The sequence below is a fragment of the Anolis carolinensis genome, chromosome 6 (genome assembly GCF_035594765.1).
Source record: "Anolis carolinensis isolate JA03-04 chromosome 6, rAnoCar3.1.pri, whole genome shotgun sequence".
Taxonomy (NCBI): Eukaryota; Metazoa; Chordata; class Lepidosauria; order Squamata; family Dactyloidae; genus Anolis; species Anolis carolinensis.
In genome coordinates this window covers 37140821-37164661 of record NC_085846.1, presented here as the reverse complement: position 1 = coordinate 37164661, position 23841 = coordinate 37140821, and the positions used below count along the sequence as shown (strand labels likewise).

The 23841-nt window shown below is 43.3% G+C and overlaps 2 protein-coding genes across 4 annotated transcripts in view; one reads left to right on the top strand and one right to left on the bottom strand.

Annotated features, from left to right (window-relative positions):
- Window positions 1-16561, bottom strand: part of myo1d (myosin ID) — a 199040-nt gene extending 182479 nt beyond the window's left edge. Inside the window, exon 1 of one of the 2 annotated variants that reach the window (XM_008113233.3) lies at window positions 16365-16561. In XM_008113233.3, the coding sequence (XP_008111440.2) occupies window positions 16365-16459 (95 nt within the window). In that variant the 5' untranslated portion in view covers window positions 16460-16561. The remainder of the gene's footprint in view (window positions 1-16364) is intronic. The other variant, XM_003222416.4, reaches the window with a different exon arrangement.
- A 1318-nt stretch (window positions 16562-17879) lies between these two features.
- On the top strand, window positions 17880-22575 carry LOC103279223 (histone H2B). Of its 2 annotated transcripts, none has more exons than XM_008113232.3 (3): window positions 17880-17988; window positions 19499-19623; window positions 21731-22575. In XM_008113232.3, the coding sequence occupies exons 1-3, from the start codon at window positions 17952-17954 to the stop codon at window positions 21968-21970; spliced, it is 402 nt and encodes a 133-aa protein (XP_008111439.1). In that variant the 5' UTR covers window positions 17880-17951; the 3' UTR covers window positions 21971-22575. The 2 variants fall into 2 exon arrangements, with proteins under 2 accessions (XP_008111439.1, XP_008111438.1); XM_008113231.3 differs by having other exon boundaries at window positions 17894-18000.
- Window positions 22576-23841: the final 1266 nt, after the last annotated feature.

Genomic DNA, 23841 nt, shown 5'->3' with positions numbered 1-23841 from the left:
AAAATCATATTTAGAAAGCAATTGAGGACAATCAAAACAGCCTCAATTGCCAAGTCTGGTGTACAACTAACGGCTGCATCAAATAATGTAGACTTGGCTGGCTATCACAAATTCAGTAGGGATGGAGCCAGCCTGACTTCCCTTGGGAGGGAGTTCCACCATTGAGGCGTAGAGGGAAACCTACTACATGAACTCACCAACCTAGAACCCTTCTACACTGCCATATAATCCATATTGTCAAAGCAGATAATCTGGATTTTATATGGCAGTGTAAAAGGGGCCCTAGCCTTTCAGAGTAATAGGACATGCAACAGAGTCCTCTTCGTCCAAGGACCTCAAGTTCATGACATGCTTTTATATAGAGGATGGGAAATCAATCCAGTAGGATTCTCCTAGCAGTTTTTGTTCCTCTTTTTTGTTGTGTGCCTTCAACTCCTCTTCTTGGCAAGATTGCCTTCCTCAGAGGTCTGAGAGAGTGTGATCTGCTCACAGTCATCCAGTGGGATTCCATGGTTCAGGGGAATTTGAACCCAGGTCCCTTCTACACTGACATATAAATCCACATTATCTGCTTTGAGATGGATTATATGGCAGTGTAGATTCATATAATCCAGTTCAAGCAGATGATGCAGATTATCTGATTTGATTATCTGAATTACATAACAGTATCTTTTGTCTCTCAGAGTCCAGCACTCAAAATATTACATCACATTTGCTCACTAGCAGGAAACATAGGCTGGATCTACACTGCCATGTAATCCAAATTATCAAATCAGATAAACCACATTATCTGCTTTGAATTTGATTATATGAGGCCCTTTCTACACTGCCATATAAAATCCAGATTATCTGCTTTCAACTGGATTACATGGCACGGAAGAAGGGGGCTGAATCTACAATGCTATAAAATTGAGTTCAAAGCAGATAATCTGGATTTTATATGGCAGTGTAGATGGAGCCAGAGTCTAAATTTTAGATCCTGAAACTTCTTTGCAACTGCTAAAGTGATGAAAATCATTAATGCTTCCCTAACACAGCTACCAGGCCCATTTCTAACCCCCCACCCCACCCCAGCATGCCCCTAAAAGCATTCATTCAGAGGCATTCTGGGAACCACAGGAAAGATGGTAGCTGCTAGGTTTTGAGTAAAGAGAAAATGTTAACTGGCTAAAATAACTGGTTTCACTGTCCAGCAGAAAAAAATACATTTTAAAAATTAAGAGATTGATTGTTACCAACAGAAGGTCAACCCCAACAAGAAGCTCTTCATTTTAGAAAAATAAGCAGATAGCTTTCAAACTGCTTTCTGTGCAGGGCAGTGGAACAAGTAGCTCAATGTTAACAAAATCAGGAATACACAAAAATCATTAAACATGGGCAGGTTTGTTTGGAGTATGAAGGTTATAGGATTTAGCACACAGCCATGCACAACCCAACTTAGTCCTTTGATCCTATGCTATCTTTGTCAAGGACAGAACGCCACAAGATTCAAAGTAACAGAGTTTATTAAATTACAGAACTCAAAAATGCCCGTAAAACACAAGGGCCAGGCAATTTTTTGCCTTTAGGAGCAAAAAGGGGCAAAAGTAAATGTTCAAAAGATAAACCGGATTAAACCGGAGTTTAATCCGGGTAAAAACAAACTGCTTTCTTCAGCCTGGGTATAAACAAAACGAAAGGCAAGGAACAAAAGATACAAGGAATGCGACTAATTGGCAGCAGATTCCTCTCTGCTGCCAACACTGAGTTTAGAGTAACTTGCGTCGCTCCCACACACACACACAGCAGACAGGATCTCCAACACGAGCAGACGCAGCCAGGGATTTTAGCAGTAGAGTAGACCAGTTCCGTTCCGTAGATCAAAGCCAGAAGCAGACGTTTGTAGTTTTTCCAAGTCCAAGAAGGGGGGAAGACAAGCCGTGGTCAGTTCAGTCCGAGTTCTCAAAGCAGGAGATGGCGTCCGTCAGGAAGACGACGGAAGGTCAAGCTAATAAGAGTAAGCACAGGTTTGCACAAACAAATGCCCACACAATCCCTCCCGCCGTCTGACCCTGGATTCCAATCAACTTACGTCTCAGCACAGGAAAGTACACAAGTCTTCAGGGAAGCGTCCCACACACACACACGAATCCCAAGCGTTTGCCCAGATTACCTTGCCCGACGCAATTTGCAATTGCTCCCAAGCCCCATTTTATGCCAGTTACAAATCTTCATCACTGTCAGCTGCCCTCCTTAACCCGGGCGTTTCCTCATCACTTTCCTCGTCAGAGCTGGAACACCTCTGACTACGCCCAACAGCATCTCCAGCTGTGGATCCCGTCCCATCCCTCCAGCTACGCCATGGGTCTAATCCTGAAGGTCCCCATTCATCTTCTGCCCCATCATGGCCAGTGGCCCCCAATTCCTCCCTTACCCGAGTCCAATCCATCTCATCCTCCTCTGAGCTAACCAGCCCTTCCTCCATTCTCTCCGTGAACCCTTCGAAAGACTCTTCGTCAGAGGGTGCTGCAAATATGTCTCGCAGTCTTTTTCTCTCTCGCTCCTCGAGAGTATCCGACTCTCGAGGAGTCTTACGCCCACGCCTGTCAGAAACAGAGCCACGAGGCTCAATCATAACACTATCCCCTCTCACAAAGGCCTCCTCCCCCGATGGCGGAGAAGTGGCAGTGATACCCTCCGCTATAGCACCACGACGACTAGAGGTATCAAGTTTCAACAGCGAACGATGAAAGACTGGATGGACCTTTAAACTAGACGGTAAACGCAAACGAAACGCAACAGAAGAAATCTTTTTAACGATAGGAAAGGGACCCAAATACCGAGGCGCAAACTTTCCCCCAGCCTGTTTAATATGTTTGGAAGATAACCACACCAAATCCCCTTCTTCCAACTCCTCCCCTGCCTGCCTGTGGCGGTCAGCCTGAGTCTTCTGCGTTGCCTTAGCTTCCGACAGTAAGCGACGGGCAACATCATGCAATGCAGCCATTTCCGTAGAACGGTACACAGGGTCCGAAGAGACCACATTGGTCGACGGCGCCACACCTCCCCGTGGGTGAAAGCCATAAGTAAGCTCAAACGGCGTATGCTGACTAGACGTGTGCACCGCATTGTTGTAAGCAAATTCCGCCACCGGTAACCACTTCACCCAAGCCGTGGGTTGATCTAAACAAAAACAACGCAAATACTGCTCTAAGAGCCCATTAACCCGTTCCGACTGTCCATCCGTTTGCGGATGGAAGGCGGACGACACGTTTAACTTAGTCCCCAAGCACTCATGGAAGTGTTTCCAAAAGCGTGACACAAATTGCGGAGCCCTATCGGAAATAATCACCTCGGGTGCTCCGTGCAAGCGATAGATGTGCTTTGTAAATAGTAAGGCCAACGTAGGGGCCGCCGGAATGGTTGAACAAGGAATAAAATGAGCCAGTTTACTAAATAAATCCACCACCACCCAAATACAAGTATAACCCCCAGACTTAGGCAAATCTGAAATGAAATCCATGGAAATGATTTGCCATGGCCTCTCCGGAACAGGTAAAGACGACAACAACCCTCTAGGGCGCCCAACAGGCGTCTTACTTTGCTGGCAAACGGCGCAGCTGTCACAAAAGCGCAGAATGTCTTGTCGCATCTTTGGCCACCAGTAGCTCCTGGTGATAAGCTGTACGGTCTTGAACCTGCCAAAGTGCCCAGCCATGGGTTCGTCATGGTGGGCTCTAATCACCTCCAACCTGAGGGCCCCCACTGGTACGTAAACCTGCCCCCTACGCACCAATACCCCGTCTTGATCTTGGAGATGCGGCAGTATGGTACGGTTACCTGCTGAGAGCAACATCAGTTGCTCCTGAGTCCACACATCATCTTTCTGAGCCTCAAGGATCTGGTCATGTAACCCGAGCTCATTATCTACAACACACAGCGAGGCAGTAGGCAAGATGGTCTGACATACTACCTGCTCATTGGTCTTAAATTCTGGCTTGCGGGATAAAGCATCGGCCCGCAAGTTTGCCTTCCCCTCCACGAACTGCACCTTGAAGTTAAACCTGGAGAAAAACAAAGCCCAGCGGATTTGACGCTGGTTTAACTTCTTTGCTGTTTGCAAGTGCTCTAAGTTCTTATGATCAGACCTGACCACGATCTGGTGCCGTGCCCCTTCAAGCCAGTGCCGCCACACCTCAAACGCCACCTTAATCGCCAACAACTCCTTCTCCCATATGGTATAGTTCTGCTCGAAGGGTGTTAGTTGCCGCGAGTAAAATCCACAGGGACGCAAGGTCCCTGAGGAATCCTTCTGAGACAATACAGCCCCCAACGCGTAGCTAGAAGCGTCCGCTTCTACCACGAACGGTTTGTCAACATCAGGATGGGTTAGTATGTTGTCCGATTGAAAACTAGACTTAAGTTGTAGAAATGCCTCGTGAGCTTCCCGCCCCCACACAAATGGCTGTTTCTTGCGCAGAAGCTGCGTCAAAGGTACCGTGAGCTTTGCAAAATTCGGAATAAACTCCCGGTAGTAATTAGCGAAACCTAAGAACCTTTGTACATCCTTCTTAGTCTTCAGCTCCTGCCATGAGTTGACGGCGTCAACCTTATGTGGGTCCATTTTAAGTTCCCTACCTGACACTACATGACCTAGGAACTCCACTTCAGGCACATGAAAGACGCACTTGGAAGCCTTGGCGAAAAGCCCATTAGCCCGCAGTCGGTGCAGAACCTGCTTAACATGTTGACGATGTTCTTTCTCGTCCTTAGAAAAAATCAAGATATCATCCAAATAAATCACTAAAAATTGGTCAATTAGGTCCCTGAACACATCGTTCATGAACCTCTGGAAGACCGCAGGAGCATTACAAAGCCCAAAAGGCATGACTCGGAACTCGTGGCATCCGAAACACGTGTTAAATGCCGTCTTCCATTCATCCCCTTCCCGTATACGGATTAAATTATAGGCCCCCCGCAGGTCAAGCTTGGTAAAGACCTTAGCCCCTTGCACCCTTGATAACAGTTCCGAGATTAAAGGGAGCGGGTACCTATCCCGAATGGTGTATTTGTTTAGGATCCGATAGTCGCAGACCAGCCTAAGTTCCCCAGTCTTTTTGGCTACAAAGAATACTGGTGCCGCAGTTGGAGAACTAGATGGGCGAATAAACCCCTTGGCTAAATTTTCATCTAGAAACTCCCGCAAAGCTTGCCTTTCCGGTACAGTCAAGGCATACAGCCTCCCTGCTGGCAGTTTCGCACCTTCTGCCAACTTGATGGCGCAATCATATGGCCTGTGCGGTGGTAATTTGTCCGCTTCTTTTTTACAAAATACATCAGAGAACTCCCCATACTCAGCTGGCACTCCCTCCATATCAGAATGAGTAACATTTAGAGTGCAACAATCCTGCCTCTTTAAAATCACTTTACGTGTTGCCCAATCTACTTGTGGGTTTACTACAGCTAGCCAATCCATCCCCAGGATCACATCATATCTAGGCAAGCTCGTAATATCCCACACAAACGTTCCCGTTACTCCCTGCACCTCCCACGTTACTGCCGAGGTTTCCTGGTTAACCACCCCAGTCTCCAGCAGTCTCCCATCTGCTCCTTCCACCCACACGTCGCATGCCTTGCGCACCTTAGGAATGCCATGCTTCTTAGCAAACTCAATATCTACATAAGAGACCGTGGCTCCTGAGTCCAGCAGTGCCAAAGTGGAAACAAGTTCCCTTCCCCCAACAGATAATGTAATGGGTACGAAAACATGCTTCCTCCCCTCAGTTGACTGCTTGAGGAGCCCTAGTGCGTTGGACTCACGTCGCACTAGGGCTGGCCTTTTCCCGAAAGCTGGGAAGGTTTCACATTACAACTTTTGGCAAAATGCCCAGCATTCCCACAGTACAAACACAAGCCCAGCTGCCTCCTACGGCTCTTTTCCTCTGTAGACAGCTTTTTAAAGACCCCAAGCTCCATGGGCTCTTCCCCCATCACCACAGGTGCCCTGGTTACATGCATGGGTGGCGCACACATTGCTTTTGAATGTTTACGAGCCTCGAACCTTGCGTCTAAACGCAGCACCTTAGCTACTAAGGCGTCCCAGCTTTCAGCCGGCTCCAAGCGTGCTAATTCATCCTGGAGCATATCACTTAACCCGGCAGTAAATAAAAGCATGAATGCATTTTCCCCCCAATCCAGCTGGTGGCGATACAGGTTAAACTTATTTAAGTAATCCAAAACAGTCCCCTTTCCCTGTTTCAACCGATACAGAGCCCACCCAGCGTTCTCCGTGCGGAGAGGATCCCCAAAAGTATCAGTTAACAACTTTTTGAAATTATTCAAATTGTCCTTGACTGGGTCATTTCCCAAAATTAAATTAGTGGCCCATTGTCCTGCGGGACCGGTCAACAAACTCAAAATAAAGGCCACTTTGCTAGTGTCTGTAGGATACGCGTGAGCACTGAGCTGAGAAAAATAAAGCTCCACTTGTGCCAAAAAGGTTGGCAACTGGCACCTGGTTCCGTCAAAGCGTTCAGGAGTCAAAACATGTCCTTTCACGGCATGAGCGGTTTGGCTAACGGTAAAGGCCGTTTGCAATTGGTCTAATTTGACCCTTAACTCATCCATCGTCTTCCTGACGGGTTTATTGCTGCAATAAACCTTTTATGGGCGTCGGGCAATCTGTCAAGGACAGAACGCCACAAGATTCAAAGTAACAGAGTTTATTAAATTACAGAACTCAAAAATGCCCGTAAAACACAAGGGCCAGGCAATTTTTTGCCTTTAGGAGCAAAAAGGGGCAAAAGTAAATGTTCAAAAGATAAACCGGATTAAACCGGAGTTTAATCCGGGTAAAAACAAACTGCTTTCTTCAGCCTGGGTATAAACAAAACGAAAGGCAAGGAACAAAAGATACAAGGAATGCGACTAATTGGCAGCAGATTCCTCTCTGCTGCCAACACTGAGTTTAGAGTAACTTGCGTCGCTCCCACACACACACACAGCAGACAGGATCTCCAACACGAGCAGACGCAGCCAGGGATTTTAGCAGTAGAGTAGACCAGTTCCGTTCCGTAGATCAAAGCCAGAAGCAGACGTTTGTAGTTTTTCCAAGTCCAAGAAGGGGGGAAGACAAGCCGTGGTCAGTTCAGTCCGAGTTCTCAAAGCAGGAGATGGCGTCCGTCAGGAAGACGACGGAAGGTCAAGCTAATAAGAGTAAGCACAGGTTTGCACAAACAAATGCCCACACAATCCCTCCCGCCGTCTGACCCTGGATTCCAATCAACTTACGTCTCAGCACAGGAAAGTACACAAGTCTTCAGGGAAGCGTCCCACACACACACACGAATCCCAAGCGTTTGCCCAGATTACCTTGCCCGACGCAATTTGCAATTGCTCCCAAGCCCCATTTTATGCCAGTTACAAATCTTCATCACTGTCAGCTGCCCTCCTTAACCCGGGCGTTTCCTCATCACTTTCCTCGTCAGAGCTGGAACACCTCTGACTACGCCCAACAGCATCTCCAGCTGTGGATCCCGTCCCATCCCTCCAGCTACGCCATGGGTCTAATCCTGAAGGTCCCCATTCATCTTCTGCCCCATCATGGCCAGTGGCCCCCAATTCCTCCCTTACCCGAGTCCAATCCATCTCATCCTCCTCTGAGCTAACCAGCCCTTCCTCCATTCTCTCCGTGAACCCTTCGAAAGACTCTTCGTCAGAGGGTGCTGCAAATATGTCTCGCAGTCTTTTTCTCTCTCGCTCCTCGAGAGTATCCGACTCTCGAGGAGTCTTACGCCCACGCCTGTCAGAAACAGAGCCACGAGGCTCAATCATAACAATCTTAGTCCATTTCTATTCATTCAGAGCATGTTGGGTTTATTTTAAGTTGAATCCGGCTCGCTCCCAAGTGCTATATGATACACTGGAGAACTTGCCTGGTTGGGGCACAGCCCTACTAAAGGTTTTCCTTTTCATTTATGAGTCACACACAGGAGCTGAATGTTGACTTTAGCAGTGTTTAACAAAATATACCCTCCAAGGAAACACTCGTCTTGAGGCACCAAAGAACTCACTTCACAAACATAATTTGTCCTGATAGCAGCAAAGCAATCTTTACAGTACTTTTCAAAAGCCACCTCCTACATCCATAAAACCTAGTTAAATTTTTCTCACCCAAGATTAACATATATTCTCAATAGGTGCCAAGAAGTCCACCTTGTAAAGGAGCTCTTTTTCATTTAACACTATTTTTAAAAATTCCGGGAAAAGAGTAAACACAAGAGACCAACAGATCACCATTTATGTAAGTTATGTGGAATGAAACTTCACATCCATGAGGAAACAAGTGCCTTTTGCAACAGTATTGACACTATAATTTCATGATGCTGCAGTTCCAGATAGAGATATTTTGTAGCCTAAAGAATACCAAATCCACCTCACTCATCTAAAAGATGTAAAATCTCAAGAGATGTTGAAGGTGTGTGTGTATGTATATGTATGTACGTATATGTGTGTGTGTGTGTGTGTATTATTAGCACTTTTTATAGACTGAAGTCACTTTGTTATTTTAGGAATATAAAATACAATATGTACAACCCAGTTTGACATAATTAAATTTGTTTGATACAGCAAAAATACATTTATTCAGATAACAGTTACAAATAGAATTTTTAAAATTTTATTTTTAGGCTCCTTTTTTCCAGAAAATAACTTACTTTGGATTTTTCCCCTAAACCTATACATCAGTGGTTCTCAACCTGAGGTTCCCCAGGTGTTTTGGCCTACAACTCCCAGAAATCCCAGCCAGTTTACCAGCTGTTAGGATTGGACTGGAGCACCGGTGGCGAAGTGCGTTAAAGCACTGAGCTGGAGACCGAAAGGTCCCAGGTTCAATCCCCAGGAGCAGCGTGAGCGGCCGCTGTTAGCTCCAGCTCCTGCCAACCTAGCAGTTCGAAAACCTGCCAATGTGAGTAGATCAATAGGTACCACTCCAGCGGGAAGGTAACGGCGCTCCATGCAGTCATGCCAGCCACATGACCTTGGAGGTGTCTATGGACAACGCCGGCTCTTCGGCTTAGAAATGGAGATGAGCACCAACCTCCAGAGTCAGACATGACTGGACTTAACGTCAGGGGAAACCTTTACCTTTACCTTTAGGATTTCTGGGAGTTGAAGGCCAAAACATCCGGGGACCCACAGGTTGAGGACCACTGTTATACATTCATACAACTGCGCTTCCAAATATAAAACCATTTTTCAGATACAATAAGTATTTTAAAACTACAACAGAAATTTTAGTGGCAAGCCTAAACTATTAGCTTTGGTATGGGATGGAACATCCAAAGTAAGATTAATTATAAGAACTACACCAGTTTTGCATGTAATGGCCCAGAAGAAAAGCAAGGGGGGGAAAGGAAAGGAAGAAAAGAGGCTCTATGCTTACTATACTCATACACATATTCAAGGGAAAGTTTGCACATGGTTATCTCATCTTTCAAATCAACACCAGATCAACATATTTTTTCTCACTGCAGTAAAACACTCACCATTCTGCGCTTATAGCCATCAACACAAATCAGACTCTTTAGTTCACACATTTCTTTGTAAGATTTTTATCCCAGCACTCCTGCACAACACTCAAGCAGAATCCCATCCTGGCCTTCATCCATCTGAGGCTCAGGGAACCATTGGCCTAGGATCATCCAAGGGACTTCATGCAGGAGAAAGCTGGGAAACATACTTTTTTTTACAGCATGTTAGGGAGTAACCATTCTAACTTCGCTTTCAGTGTTGCAATAACTAGCCCCCTGCCATTCTGTTCTCATAATTACCAGAAAAGATTCCCTATTCTAACTGGAGTATTATTTTAATTTCTTAGGTTCTGGAAGAGAAAGTAAAATTGAAATGGTGGAACAACAAAAGAACAACAATTATTAAAATATTTATATCCTGTTCTCTATTTATAACTGTTCTCTATTATTTCAGAATTAGGAGCACATCTGCATCTCACCCATCTGTTTTTATGCAAAACAGGGAGCATGCTTCAGTCTGCAGAAAGGAAAGGGACACAGAAGCAAAATATGTCCTTAGAGCAACTTCAGCTCTAATCTAACACACTTTCCCACACCAAATCTGCACTGGCCTCCAGATTCCTTTATTTTATTCTTGCTGCTTTTGATTGGGCTAATCTAGACTCTCACAAATAGAGAAAGATGCAAGCACAGGCTGGTGTGGAATGTGTGCAGGGGATCAGTTATTATAGGGAAAAGTCTGCTTCCATGGTCCAGTGAAGACACACAGAAGACATGAAGTGAAGGAAGCAGGTGGCAGACAGGACACTAGCATGTGTCAAAGGGGGAGCCAATAAAGTATAGTATAGATGAAACTAGGAAAGTCCCATGTGCAGGGTCAAAATCTGCTCTCTACTTGTGATGCTGAGTAAGAATTGGGGGCAAGGTTCCTATTTACTTAATTATTGTCGTATGGCTTTACAAAGCAGGTAAAGATGCAGAAATAAACATCAAACTTTTTAAGCCTGGCAGAAAGCTTCATTTCTGCACCACATACTCCAGTTAATTGACAGAAAAGCAGGGCAAACATGATGCCTTCCTTACTGAACTGGCTTTCCTAGGTCATATTCTCCAAGTCAGCATCATCACCTAACTTCCAGCTCTGCTGGATGCAATCAAGGATTTGTCTACTCTGGTATCCTGTTTTCAAGAAAGAGCCAACCAAATGCACAGGGAAGTTTACAAGCAGGTCATGGAGACAACAGCCTATTTATGCTATAGTATCTGATGCTTTGATGTCAAATGCTTCTAAATTCAATGGTTTCCTAATTGATCCTATTCCTTTACAACAGGGCTGGTGCAAAATTGATTCTGGGGCCACTAAACTAACACAATAAAAATGACTAAAGAAAAGGATTCAAGCATCAGGTTCATCATAAACCAGAACATCTCCATATGGAAAGAAAACAAGCTGGCAAGAATTCAGTCCCAAATCCAGTCTGGTTGTCTCTGGGGAGAAAACCACTACAACTCAGTGCGACTGAGATGTCAGTTTATATACACATGACAGATTAGAATGAATCCCAATCTAACATTTGAAGACATATATTCATCTCTTTAGAAAGCTAAGGTTCCATTATTAGAACCACAATTTCCAAGTCATGCAAGTAATAGTTCCGCTTGATACTGCCCAACCTCATCTGGAATCTCTTTATGGTTAAAAATTCAAGAATGTTAAGGGTTTTAAACAGAAGCATTTATGATTTGTGTATTCATTTACTTGAAGCATAAATTCAAAGCATAAAGTTTGCCAAATATAGTGACATGTTCTCTGCAGACAAAGACCACAAACACACCCAAAAAAGAAAGAACCACATGTAACCATCAATTCGGTAAGAATAAGCACTGACCAGCTACTTCTGTCAGCAGCTTGGCACGCATATTTTATTGGTATGTAAAAGCAAGACTTAAAAAAAAGTGAGTGGATCAGAGTGGATCTCTTTACATCAAAAGGAACTGAAAAAGTAAAGCCTTTTTAAAGACATATTTTCTTCTAAGAGTTAAATGCTTTTGGAATGTTTTAATCAGATCCATGGGAGTTGTTATTGTGGAAGAAGATGAGGGAGGAGCAGGATGTTGGACTGGACATTTTGCTAGGAGATACAAATCTAGCTAGCTGGAAGTCACAATCTAAGGTTCTTCTACAGCAGGGCTTTCCAAACATGTGTTTGTCACACACTTTTTAGACGTGCAGCATATCGTGACACAGTAATTCAGCTTTACTAACAAAACTGGGGTTAAACCAACCCTTAAAAGAGATATGGACACATACATAATTTATAATAAGAAAATGTATTTGTACACAGCATGTTTCATTAAATCCTTTCCTTTATATTTTTAAAAATATGCAACTTATTATTTCACATAGACTCAGAGGTTTCTCCTTATGTTTGTGTGACACATCTACACACTTCAACTAACATACTAATGTGTTGCAACATACAGTTTTGAAAGTGTTAGCATGTGGAAAACTTTATAGTTAGTCCAGAGGCAAATCTTTGACCCTGATGCCTTCTAGGGTCAATACTACATAATGTCAAAAATTTTAAAATATATACATACAAAGTAGTCTGAAGTCCACTTCTGATTTTCAAAAAAGGAGTATTTTTACTGCTCTGAGGGACTGCAACCTATCTGAAAGTTTAGACAATTCATCTTTGATAAGGGAAAAGCTGGGAGAGGCAGGAAGGGTCGGGACTGAGAAATGCCATAGCAGGCTACATGAAGGCACTGGGCTGTATTCTGCCCTGGTTTTAGATCAAAGGATGAGTTACCACATTCAGGTTGATGACCAAATTGAATGTTAGAGAAGCTCTCAGAATTACATTCCAGTTGCAGGTGGGGCCAAAGGCAAAATGGTGGAACTCCAAATTCCAGTATATTTTATCTGGAAGTCTATAATTAAACTTTAAGGATTTTTTTTCCAGAAAGATAAATCAGGGCTTCTTAAAGTTTTTCCACTTGTTACCTCTTTCTGCCTAAGAAAAATTTTGTGTGGCCCTATGTATATGGTCATATAAAATAGGTATAAAAACCAAACATTTACTGATAATAAATATGCACTTGCAGTACTTGATAAACCAGCTGGTTTTCCTTTTTAGGAAGCACAGCTAAAGCATTTTCTACATAGCCCACTGTAAACATTACATGTTGTGGCTATATTGGTGGAAATGGATAAAGTCAGGCCTCTTCTACACTGCCATATAAAATCCAGATTATGTGCTTTGAACTGGATTATTTGGCAGTGTAGCGTCATATAATCTAGTTCAAAGCAGATAATCTGGGATCAGATCCTGGAATATAGGGCAGTGTACATCCATCCTAAGCAACCATTTACTCTTGGCAATTCTTTCATGATCCCAACACTAGCTAAAAAGATCCCATTTGGGGTCAGGACGCACAGTTAAAGAAGCAATGTGATAGGCTACAAGAGGATGATGGGAGTTGTAATGCAACTCATCTGGAGGGTGCTAGTCTGATGGAGACTATTATGGACACAAAGTGCTTTGAATACAATTATTAAACAGGTGGTCTCAGATCTTGTTTATCTTGGAAATTAACCAGGGTCATCCCTGGTTAGTACTTGGATTTTTTTTTTCGTGTCAGGAGCAACCGGAGTTGCTTCTGGAGTGAGAGAATTGGCCGTCTGCAAGGACGTTGCCCAGGGGACGCCCAGATGTTTTGATGTTTTTACCATCCTTGTGGGAGGCTTCTCTCATGTCCCCGCATGGAGCTGGAGCTGATAGAGGGAGCTCATCCACACTCTCCCCAGGTGGGATTCGAACCTGGCAGCTTTCAGGTCAGCAACCCAACCTTCAAGTCACTTAGTCCACTACGCCATCTGGGGGCTCCAGTACTTGGATGGGAGATATCCAACAAATGTCCAGCATAAGCTACATGTCAGAGGCAGGAACTGCCAAAACCATCTTAGAACATTCCTTACCCAAATTTATAGTGCCACTGTAAGCCAACAGGCAACCTGAAAACACAAGATATGACCTTGGCCTCTTTTCACCAAATGATGCTAGCCAGAACTTCTGAAGCAGAGGAAAAGGCATCTTCTTGTAGTCACTCCCAGAATCCCCATGTCAGCATAGCAGTGCAAAAAGAATTCCAGGACCACCAAGGTATAGAGAATCATAGTATAATAGAGTTGGAAGAGACCACATGGACCATCTAGTCCAACTCCCTACCATGCAGGAAAAGCACCATTAAAGTTCCTACAACAGTTGACCATCCAGACTGTTTAAAAACTTCAAAGGAAGAAGCTTACGCCACAATCCGAGGCAGAGAGTTCCACTGCTGAACAGCTCTTGGAGTCAGGAAGCCTAATGTTCAGGTGAAATCTCCTTTCCTGTAATTTGAACCCATTGTTTCGAGTGCTAGTTTCCAGGGCAGTAGAAAACAAACCTGTTCCCTCTTCCTTATGACATCATTTCACATATTTATAAATGGCTATCATGTCTCCTCTCAACCTTCTCTTCTGCAGGCTAAACATACCCAGCTCTTTAAGATGCTCCTCATAGGGATTCATGGTCTCCAGACCTTTGATCATTTTAATTGCCCTCCTCTGGACACCTTCCAGCTTGTCAATATCTTTTTTGAACTGTGGTGCCCAGAAGTGGACACAATCTTCCAGGTGTGGTCTAACCAAAGCAGAATAAGGAGGCACCATGACTTCCCTTGTTCTATTAGATATTATACTCCTTTTGATACAACCCAAAATTCCATTGGCTTTTTTAGTTGCTGTATCACACTGTTGGATCATTTTCAACTTGTTTTCCACATAAAGAATTCTAGACAATATTTCAAGGGAAAGAGCTGGCATAATCACCTCTTGTGGATTCCTTGCCATGGGATGCATCTACACTGTAGAATTAATGCAGTTTGGCACCACTTTAACAACAATTGCTCAATGCTATGGAATCCTGGGATTTGTAGTTTAACGGCACCAGCACCCTGGCAGAGAAGGCTAAAGTTAGCCTTGTAAAACTGCAACTTTAAAGCATAGTGACGTGACACCTAAAGTGTACATGCACTTTAAGATAACAGTATAATAAATAAAACTTTTTTATATCCCACCCTATCTCCCCATGGGGACCCCTTTAGGAAGTTCATATCTGTCTCCCAGATAACAGATAACATACATTCATTTTACATGAGGAGTCAGTCAGTCAGTCACACAAACAGAATAGACGGGAAAAGATACACAGGGGGCATCTACGCTGTAGAATTGATGCAGTTTAACACCACTTGAACTGCCATGGCTCAGTGCTATAGACTCATGGGAGTTGTGTTGGAAACATCAAACTTCTTTAGGCCCTCTCTAGTAATGTTTATCTATTATCCTGTTGCTTACTGTTTCCTGCATGTATGTTCTGGTATGCAGCTTCTATTACTGTATGGTTCCTGAGAAGTTATAAAAGGGTTCAGACCGTATGATCACTACAGACTACTTCAGACCTCAGATCATACACTTGCTTGCTGTTTTGCTGTAAGAGATATCCTGGCCGGATGACAGAGAATTATCTGAAGGCCCTTCCACACAGCCATATAACCCAGAATATCAAGGCAGAAAATCCCACAATATCTGCTTTGAATATCTGCTATCTGAGTCCACATTGCCATATATTCCAGTTCAAAGCGGAAAATGTGGGATTTTATTCAGCTGTATGGAAGGGGCCTCAAACATATCTGAAACTGGACTGACCAGTTTTGTACCCGTGTATGTCGAAAGGTCAGTGGTTCAAATCCAGGGAGTGGGGTGAGCTTCCGCTGTTAGCCCCAGCTTCTGCCAACCTAGGAGTTCGAAAACATGCAAATGTGAGTAGATCCAGTGGGAAGGTAACAGCGCTCCAAGCAGTCATGCCGGCCACATGACCTTGGAGGTGTCTACGGACAACTTCAGCTTAGAATGGAGATGAGCACCAACCCCCAGAGTCGGACATGACTAGACTTAATATCAGGGGCAAATCTTTACCTTTTTATGCTGAACACATACAGGTTGTGAGTACACCAAATATGTTATTTTTATCCAAGTCTACTTCGTTTTTGTCTCTTGAGTGCATGATATAAAACAAGTTGTTTTATAGGAGAGTATGTGTGTGTATATATATATATATGGCACTGAAAAAAACTTCTGAAATTCTGCTCTTTTTTATGCACTGGCAAAAATCTCTGTTTTCCTGACAGATCAGAGATAACAGGTTATTCAGTCTAACAACTGAAACCCACTTCCTTGCATAATTACATCTGGTTGCATATATACCACAAGAGGAGATTCTACTCTAAAAGGGTTTTGGGCTCTTCTCTGAAAAGTCATGCTTTATCATTTCCAAAAAGTTGTCTCTTTAGCTTTTTCTGTTAAAACTGCAACTCCCATGATCCCACAGCATTGAGCCAGGGCAGTGAAAGGACTGCCAAACTGCATTAACCTTACAGTATAAAGCTGGCATGGGCAAACTTCGCCCCTCCAGGTGTTTTGGACTTCAACTCCCACAATTCCTAACAGCCTCAGTCCCCTTCCTTTTCCCCCTCAGCCGCTTATGCGGCTGAGGGGGAAAAGGAAAGGGCCTGAGGCTGTTAGGAATTGTGGGAGTTGAAGTCCAAAACACCTGGAGGGGCGAAGTTTGCCCATGCCTGGTATAAAGTCACCTCAGGCTCTCCATCCATCAGGTGTATTATTCGAGGGGGAGGCGGGAGGAATCAGGGCCAATCAGGGCTCGCCCCCTCTTTGACTGGCAAGGCTCCCTCCCAATTACGGAGGAGGAGGAGGGTCCCGAAGCCCACCCACCCCGCTTGCACATCCTTTCGTACCTCAGACGGAGGTTGGCCATGAACTCTGGCATGGAGACGGAGTCCAGGAGCACGAAGTCCGCCTTGCCGAACTCCAGGCTCTCCTGCTCTGCCATGGCGCCGGGAATTAGAGCGGGAAAAGCGCGCCTCCGACTGTGAAGAAGGTCTCCTCAAACTAAGGCTCAGAGGAGCCGCCGGCTGAGGGAGAGGGGGCGGGCTCTCGGAGAGGCCACGCCCCCTCACCTGAGACGCCGCTGCCGGGACTGGAGGCGCGCCACGCCCCCGAGAAGAGGGCGGGGCCAACTCCGCGGCCGGCGGGGAATAAGTCACGCCCATATCTGGGACAGCCACGCCCACATCGGCCTCTGAATAGTTGTAGCACCACCTAGTGGCGCCAAAGGGTATGGTCACTTATACAGTACATAGTAGGCCAGTGTTTCTCAACCTTCCTAATACATTTCCTCAAGTTGTGGTGACCCCCAACCATAAAATCATTTTTGTTGCTACTTCACATCTGTAATTTTGCTACTGTTATGAATCGTAATGTAAAGTATGCAGGATGTAGTTTCATTCACTGAACCAAATTTGGCACAAATACCCAATACGCCCAAATTTGAATACTGGTGGTGTGGGAGGGGTTGATTTTGGGAGTTGTTGTTGCTGGGATTTATTCTTCATCTACAATCAAAGAGCAGTCTTAACCCATATCACAATGGATCTGCACCAAACTTGGCACAATACCACATGTCCGACATTGAATACTGGTGGGGTTGGGATTTGGCTGTTTTTGAATTGTGGGAGTTCTAGTTCACCAACACTCAGAGAGCACTCTGTACCAAACTGGTGACGGAACTAGTAAGCTTGCCACATATACCCAACATGCCAAACTTTGAATATTTATTTATTTGTTTACAGCATTTATATTCCGCCCTTCTCACCCCGAAGGGGACTCAGGGCAGATCACATTACACATATAGGCAAACATTCAATGCCTTTTAACATAGAACAAAGACAAGACAAACATGGCTCCAAGCAGGCCTCGAACTCATGACCTCCTGATCAGAGTGATTCATTGCAGTGATTCATTGCAGCTGCTCTCCAGCCTGCGCCACAGCCCTAGCCAGTGGTGGAGTTTCGAGGGGAGTGACCTCAACAGAGCAATGCACACCCAACTGATAGATCTGGGCCAAATTTTGAATACTGGTGGGGTTTGGGGGTAGGCTGACCCAACATGATGGTAATTGTAGTTCTCCCTGCATCCAGAGAACCCTGTGACCCCCCACCGATGATGAATAAGCACAATAACTTGAATAAGCACAGTGAAGAAGAAAGAGCATGGCTAAGGCACACAGCCAGAAGCAACCTGTTCCCTAAAGAACTTACTCTTCTAAATTAAACATTCTCAAGTAAACACAGCTGCACATGGAAGAAAAATGGCAGGACCCATTAATCTTTGAATATATCCCATTAGCAAGATTTCAATTGTAAGTAGTGTGCTTTTACACCTGGAAATGAGGATGATAAAGAGGAACACAGCTGTTACAAAAATATAAAATCAGCTTTTCTCACTCCTGTTACCCTTAATTGTTTTCTGGTTTTCAGTAGCGCATGTTTGCTGCACATTATACAGCATCTTTTTTTGCAAGTAAGATTTTAGGTATTGTGGATAATGGAATTTAGTGTGTTTAGAAATACGGTAGTTATGCAAAGTTTATTTTAGTTGTCAAAGGTTTTCATGGCTGGAATCACTGGATTGCTGTGAATTTTCCAGGCTTTATGGCCATGTTCCAGAAATATTCTCTCCTGATGTTTTGCCCACATCTATGGCAGGCATCCATCCCCTCACAACCTCTGAGGATGCCTACCATAGATGTGGGCAAAAAGTCAGGAGATAATGCTTCTGGAACATGGCCACACATCCTGGAAAATTCACAACAACCCATTTTAGAATGTTTAAGCAACTGCATATGTGATGGCTTGAGAGTTGAGAAAGTTTAAGCAACAAGAGGTTTAACTTGGTACTAAACATTAGGTTTGTGATTCACTTAGTGGTTTAACTAAGATCCTAAACAATTAGTTTGTGGTTATGGTAAAAGGAACAACTTGTGAATGGTGAACTTGTGAATGGTGAGTAGAAAATACAAACAGAAAGCCAGAAATGTATAGCAATAACCAAACTGTTAGAACTGTAAAACTAAGCTAACATATACTACTGTTAGATAGGTTACCATGCTGAAGTTACTGCTTTTTCTGAAAGCCTTTGTTTCTGTAGCTTTCATGGTAGCTGCAATCCAAAAACGGAGCTTGCAAAACTTTAGCGCTTATCCTTCTGTCACTAAAAACTTTATCTTGCATTTATTAGGCAGAGAAACAAAGGCAGTTTTTAATAGCCTTTCATTTAATAAAGTGCTTAGACTTCATAATTAATTTGTAATTTCTAAACTATAGCTCAGAAGTGTTCTTTATTAGTCCTACTATTAGGTGTTCTTTCTTACAGACCAGGCAATTAATTTCCTACTACTTGGCAGGGGGTTGGACTGGATGGCCCATGAGGTCTCTTCCAACTCTACTAATCTATGATTCTAATCACCTGTATAAAGCAAGGGAAGGCAACTTGTAACTCAGATATTACTGAAGTGAAACTCCAATCTGTTTTAGCAGCATAGGTCTCTTCTACACTGCCATATAATCCAGATTAGCAAAGCAGATAATCCACATTATCTGCTTTGAACTGGATTATGAGTCTACATTGCCATATAATCCAGTTCAAAGCAGATTTTATATGGCAGTGTAGAAGGGGCCTTTGAGAACAGTTGATTATTTGGGTTTTCTGTGTAGTTTACTATAAGATTTATAAAATAAGGACCAGAAACAGACACAATCAACTATAGAATAAAATCACAGCAACATAGCACTAAAGACGGTTATTAATATGCCTTCGAAAATAAAAAAAAGTTCTTTACCCTAATGCCAAAAGTATTGTAATAAGTTCTAAGTTCTTTGCAGGCTGCTGGTGCCAAAGATATCCTCTTTTGTCCCCTTCCTGATGCCTCATTTAACATGGCTATCTGGAAGGGGATGATTTTAAGGTCTGGATAGGCAGTTATTAGTAGCAGCTTCGCAACAATACTCTTATAGACTTTATCCTTTAACAGCCAGAATTATGCCTTCCATGATTCCACATCAGAAGTCTGAAGGATCAACACTCCATTACATCCAGCAGCACAAAAGGAAGAAGAGAACAACCTATTCAGAATACATGCACAAAGTCCTAAAACAGGTAAGTGTCTTGACAAGTATCTTCCAGCTTGTATCATGAATCTGTTCGAGAGGTTATGGTTTTCACATGCTTGTTCATATTTTGTATGAACTGCCCTAGCCAATAAGTATGTGATTATGTATAAGTATGTGATTATGGACAAGTTTCTCCAGGACCTCTCAGCGGCCTTTGATACCATAGACCAGGGGTCCCCAAACTAAGGCCCGGGGGCCAGATGCAGCCCATCGAAGCCATTTATCTGGCCCCCACAGCACAAGGGCAGAAGGGGGTTGGGCTAAATGACCCAAGGGGTCTCTTCTCCTCTTACAACCATTATTATTATTATTATTATTATTATTATTATTATTATTATTATTATTATTTAACATTGAGGCTGGGTGGCCATCTGTCAGGGATACTTTGCTTGTGCTTTTAGTGCACAGAGGCAGAAGGGGGTTGGACTAAATGGCCCAAGGGGTCTCTTCCAACCCTCTTTATTATTATTATTATTATTATTATTATTATTATTATTATTATTATTTATTGCTCGGTGGCCAACTATAGTCCGACCTTCCAATGGTCCGAAGGAACGTGAACTGGCCCCCTGCTTAAAAAGTTTGGGGACCCCTGCCATAGACCATGGTATCCTTTTGGGTTGCCTCGCAAGGATGGGTCTTGAAGGTAGTGTTTTGCAGTGGCTCCAGTCCTTCCTGGGGAATCATTCCCAGAAGGTGTTGTTGGGGGACTCCTGCTTGGCCCTGCAGCCATTGTTCTGTGGTGTACAACAGGGTTCAGTATCGTCCCCCATGTTGTTTAACATCTACACGAAGCCCCTGGGTGAGATCATCCAGAGTTTTGGAGTTCGATGTCATCTGTACGCAGATGACGTCCAACTCTACTTTCCACTCCTTTCCACAAGATGATAAGGAGGCTGTCCAGGTCATGAATCAGTGCCTGGCCACTGTGATGGTCTGGATGAGGGCGAACAAATTGAAGTTGCATCCAGACAAGACAAAGGTCCTCCTGGTCAGTCATAAGGCCGAACAGGGTATAGGGTTACAGCCAGCGCTGGATCGGGTTACACTCCCCTTGAAGGTGCAGCTTCGCAGCTTGGGAGTCATCCCAAACTCATTGCTGAGCCTGGAACCTCAGGTTTCAGCGGTGTCTATGGGGGCTTTTGCACAATGAAAACTTGTGCGCCAGTTGCACCCGTACCTTGGGAAGTCAGACTTGACCACGGTGGTCCACGCTCTTGTTACATCTAGGATAGACTACTGCAATGTGCTTTACATGTGGTTGCCTTTGAAGACTGTTCGGAAGCTTCAAATAGTCCAATGTGAGGCAGCCAGCTTAGTAACGGGCTGCTTACAGGGAGCACACAACTCCCATGTTGCGTCAGCTCCATTGGCTGCCAGTTAGATCAGCCCCCTCCCTCCTGTCCTTCAGGAAGATGGTAAAGACCTGGCTGTGGAACCAAGCCTTTGGGGCAGGGCAATAATGGCAGCAATAGGAAATTTCACCCTGCTGACCGGATACAATACGGCTGACTTGTGATGGTTTTAAATAATGGTTTTAATGCGAAGACAACTGATTTTAGTGTTTATGTATATTTACGGTTTATTTTATGTTCGGGCATTGAATGTTTGCCGTATATATGCTGTGCTCTGCCCTGAGTCCCCTTCAAGGTGAGAAGGGTGGAATATAGTTCTTTAAATAAATAAATACCTAAAAGGCAGATTCCATTTGATCTCGGAACCTAAGCAACACTGGTTAGCATTTGGATGGGAGTCTGCCAGTGCCAGGCGCTGTAAGCTATATTTCAGTAGAAAATATTTCTTGCCTAAGAAAAGCTTATGAAATTCATGGAGTCATCATAAGTCAACAAGCGACTTGAAGGTGCACACACAACATACTCACCAAATGTGCCTGGACTGCCATGAATTACCCATCAAGAGTGGTAATCAGCCAGTGATGGTTTGCCTTTATAGTTCAGCCTTCTCCAACCTGGTGCTCTCCAGTTGCGTTAGTCTGCAGTGCTTATCATGGGACCTTTAATCCAAATTGGGAAGGCTGTTCTTTTGTCTAACTTTTCATTCAAACTTGCTAATATATATACCTTATATGGCAGGTTCCTCAAGACACAAATAAATATTGCTGGGCATTAGATACACTTCGCTCTCTGAACAAACCTCACCTATATGGGATGGTGGCTCTGGAAGCTTCCAGGATGTCACACTACAAGAAGAAGCCCATCATTACCAGTATGGAAGTTCATGCAGCAGTGAGAGTGGTGCTTCTTCAGGAGGCAATGAAAAGCTGTTTGCTCACAGGCAATGACATGTCTTCCAGACATGTAGGCTCTACATAAATGATGTTTCTGCTGACTTTATGCAAGACAGATTTGAAATATATGTATCTTTTCACTTTTTGTATAATAAATGTATTTAATAGCTGATAAACTATCTGATAATAAATGTATTTAATAGCTGATCAACTATCTGATAATAAATGTATTTAACAGCTGATAAACTATCTGATTGTTTATTGGGAATATGATGTCAGTATCTACATCATTATCTACATTTTGTATAAAATAATTCATTAGCTGGACATATTTTGTTTCCACTCCAAACTCCAAAGCCTGCTTTCTAATAATGGTTTGGAATAAAACCCTTCAAGGATGACAGTATATTTCATCTTATCCTATAAGGACAAAGGAACCATCCTGGGAGTTTTGGGTTGTTTCATTATACAGTAGACTCTCAGTTAACTGGCACCCATAAGGATCGGTAGATACCAGATAAATGTAGGTTCCAGTTACTTGAGAGTTAGTATTAAAAATAGACCTAGCTAACATGATACCCCACAATGTACCATACACTCGGTATCAGTTTGAAATTAATACTGAAATACAATAATTTACTTTAAGTCAAATCAGCTATTAAAACTATTATTAAACTATTATTTTTTCAATTTTTGGTAGTTTCTTGCGAATGTTGGTTGATTGCATTCCAGCTAATACAGAGTTTGTTGAATAATAAGGAAATATATCCCTGGCTGGATGATCCCTGAGGGATAAGCAACCAAAGTACCTCTGACACCAAAAGTCACCTTTATTGAGACACATGATGTTGATTCTAATGAAGAGCGACCAGAAGATAAAAGGAATAAAATAACCAATTACAGTAAGTAATAAAATAAAAAAAGCCACCAGTTAATGAAGAACAAGGGAAATTCCAGATTTTCCCAGTGGACACCTTTACTCGGGATTTTGATATTGATTATGATTAATAGTAAATAAAAGTAAAAAGGAAGCAGTTACATACAATGTTGGTAAAAAAAATTATAAAGAGGTACCAGAAAATTGTTATGGATTTTGTGTTAGGGGAAACTACCCAAAAATCCTACCAACTACCCAAGCATCCAAAAATATGCAAACGGAAGGATACTTATAAATTGAACATTCAGATCACAGCAAGCAGAGCATGAAGTGCCATGTGGCTGTAAAGAAGGTCCAGAGTTCAGTCTTTAAGATTACAAAAGGTTTACTTACAAAAATAATAACTACATTTCTTCATAGTAAAGAATTGGGTCCTAGCTACTCTAACTCCATCTCTCTAGGGTTCAAGAGAGAGAGAGAAATCTCCAAGCACACTTCTCTCCTGACACACAAGCAGAGAGAGATCTCAATACACACACAATACACACCAAGATGCAAAAGTAGAAGTCAAAAGCAAAAGGCGAAGTATCCATTCTACATAACCAATCAGAATGAGAGTAGAAACAGAGAGGAGAGAAGAAATAGCCTATTCTAAGCTAGCGAACTACTCCTCATTGAGGACTGCAGACTTGAGTAGTGTGGGGTTGAATTCCAAAAAAATGAGTGATATGAGTTATTAGCAAGGGCCATTATGAAGAAAAGCATTATGAAATAAAAATGATACTGTTTTCATCTGATTTGTATTTGCCATCACCAAAATATGCTATTGTAGTGTTTAGATTCGCATGGGAAACAGAATATAGGGCCGGGCTGTGGCGCAGGCTGGTTAGTAGCCAGTTGCAATAAATCGCTATGACCAAGAGGTCATGAGTTCGAGGCCAGCCTATGGCGGAGTGAGCACCCGACCATTAAAATAAAAAAGTCCTGCTCGTTGTTGACCTAAGCAACCCGAAAGATAGTTGCATCTATCAAGTAAGAAAATTAAGTACCACTATGTGGGGAGGCTAATTTAACTAATT

Excerpts from the sequence above, each read along its gene's own strand:
- LOC103279223 (XM_008113231.3), top strand. The coding sequence starts at position 17,952 with ATGTTTGCTGCACATTATACAGCATCTTTTTTTGCAAGTAAGATTTTA. Across the intron at positions 18,001-19,498 it reads TTTTGCAAGTAAGATTTTAG|CCAGAATTATGCCTTCCATG; the intron begins GTATTGTGGATA and ends ATCCTTTAACAG. Across the intron at positions 19,624-21,730 it reads TGCACAAAGTCCTAAAACAG|GTTCCTCAAGACACAAATAA; the intron begins GTAAGTGTCTTG and ends CTTATATGGCAG.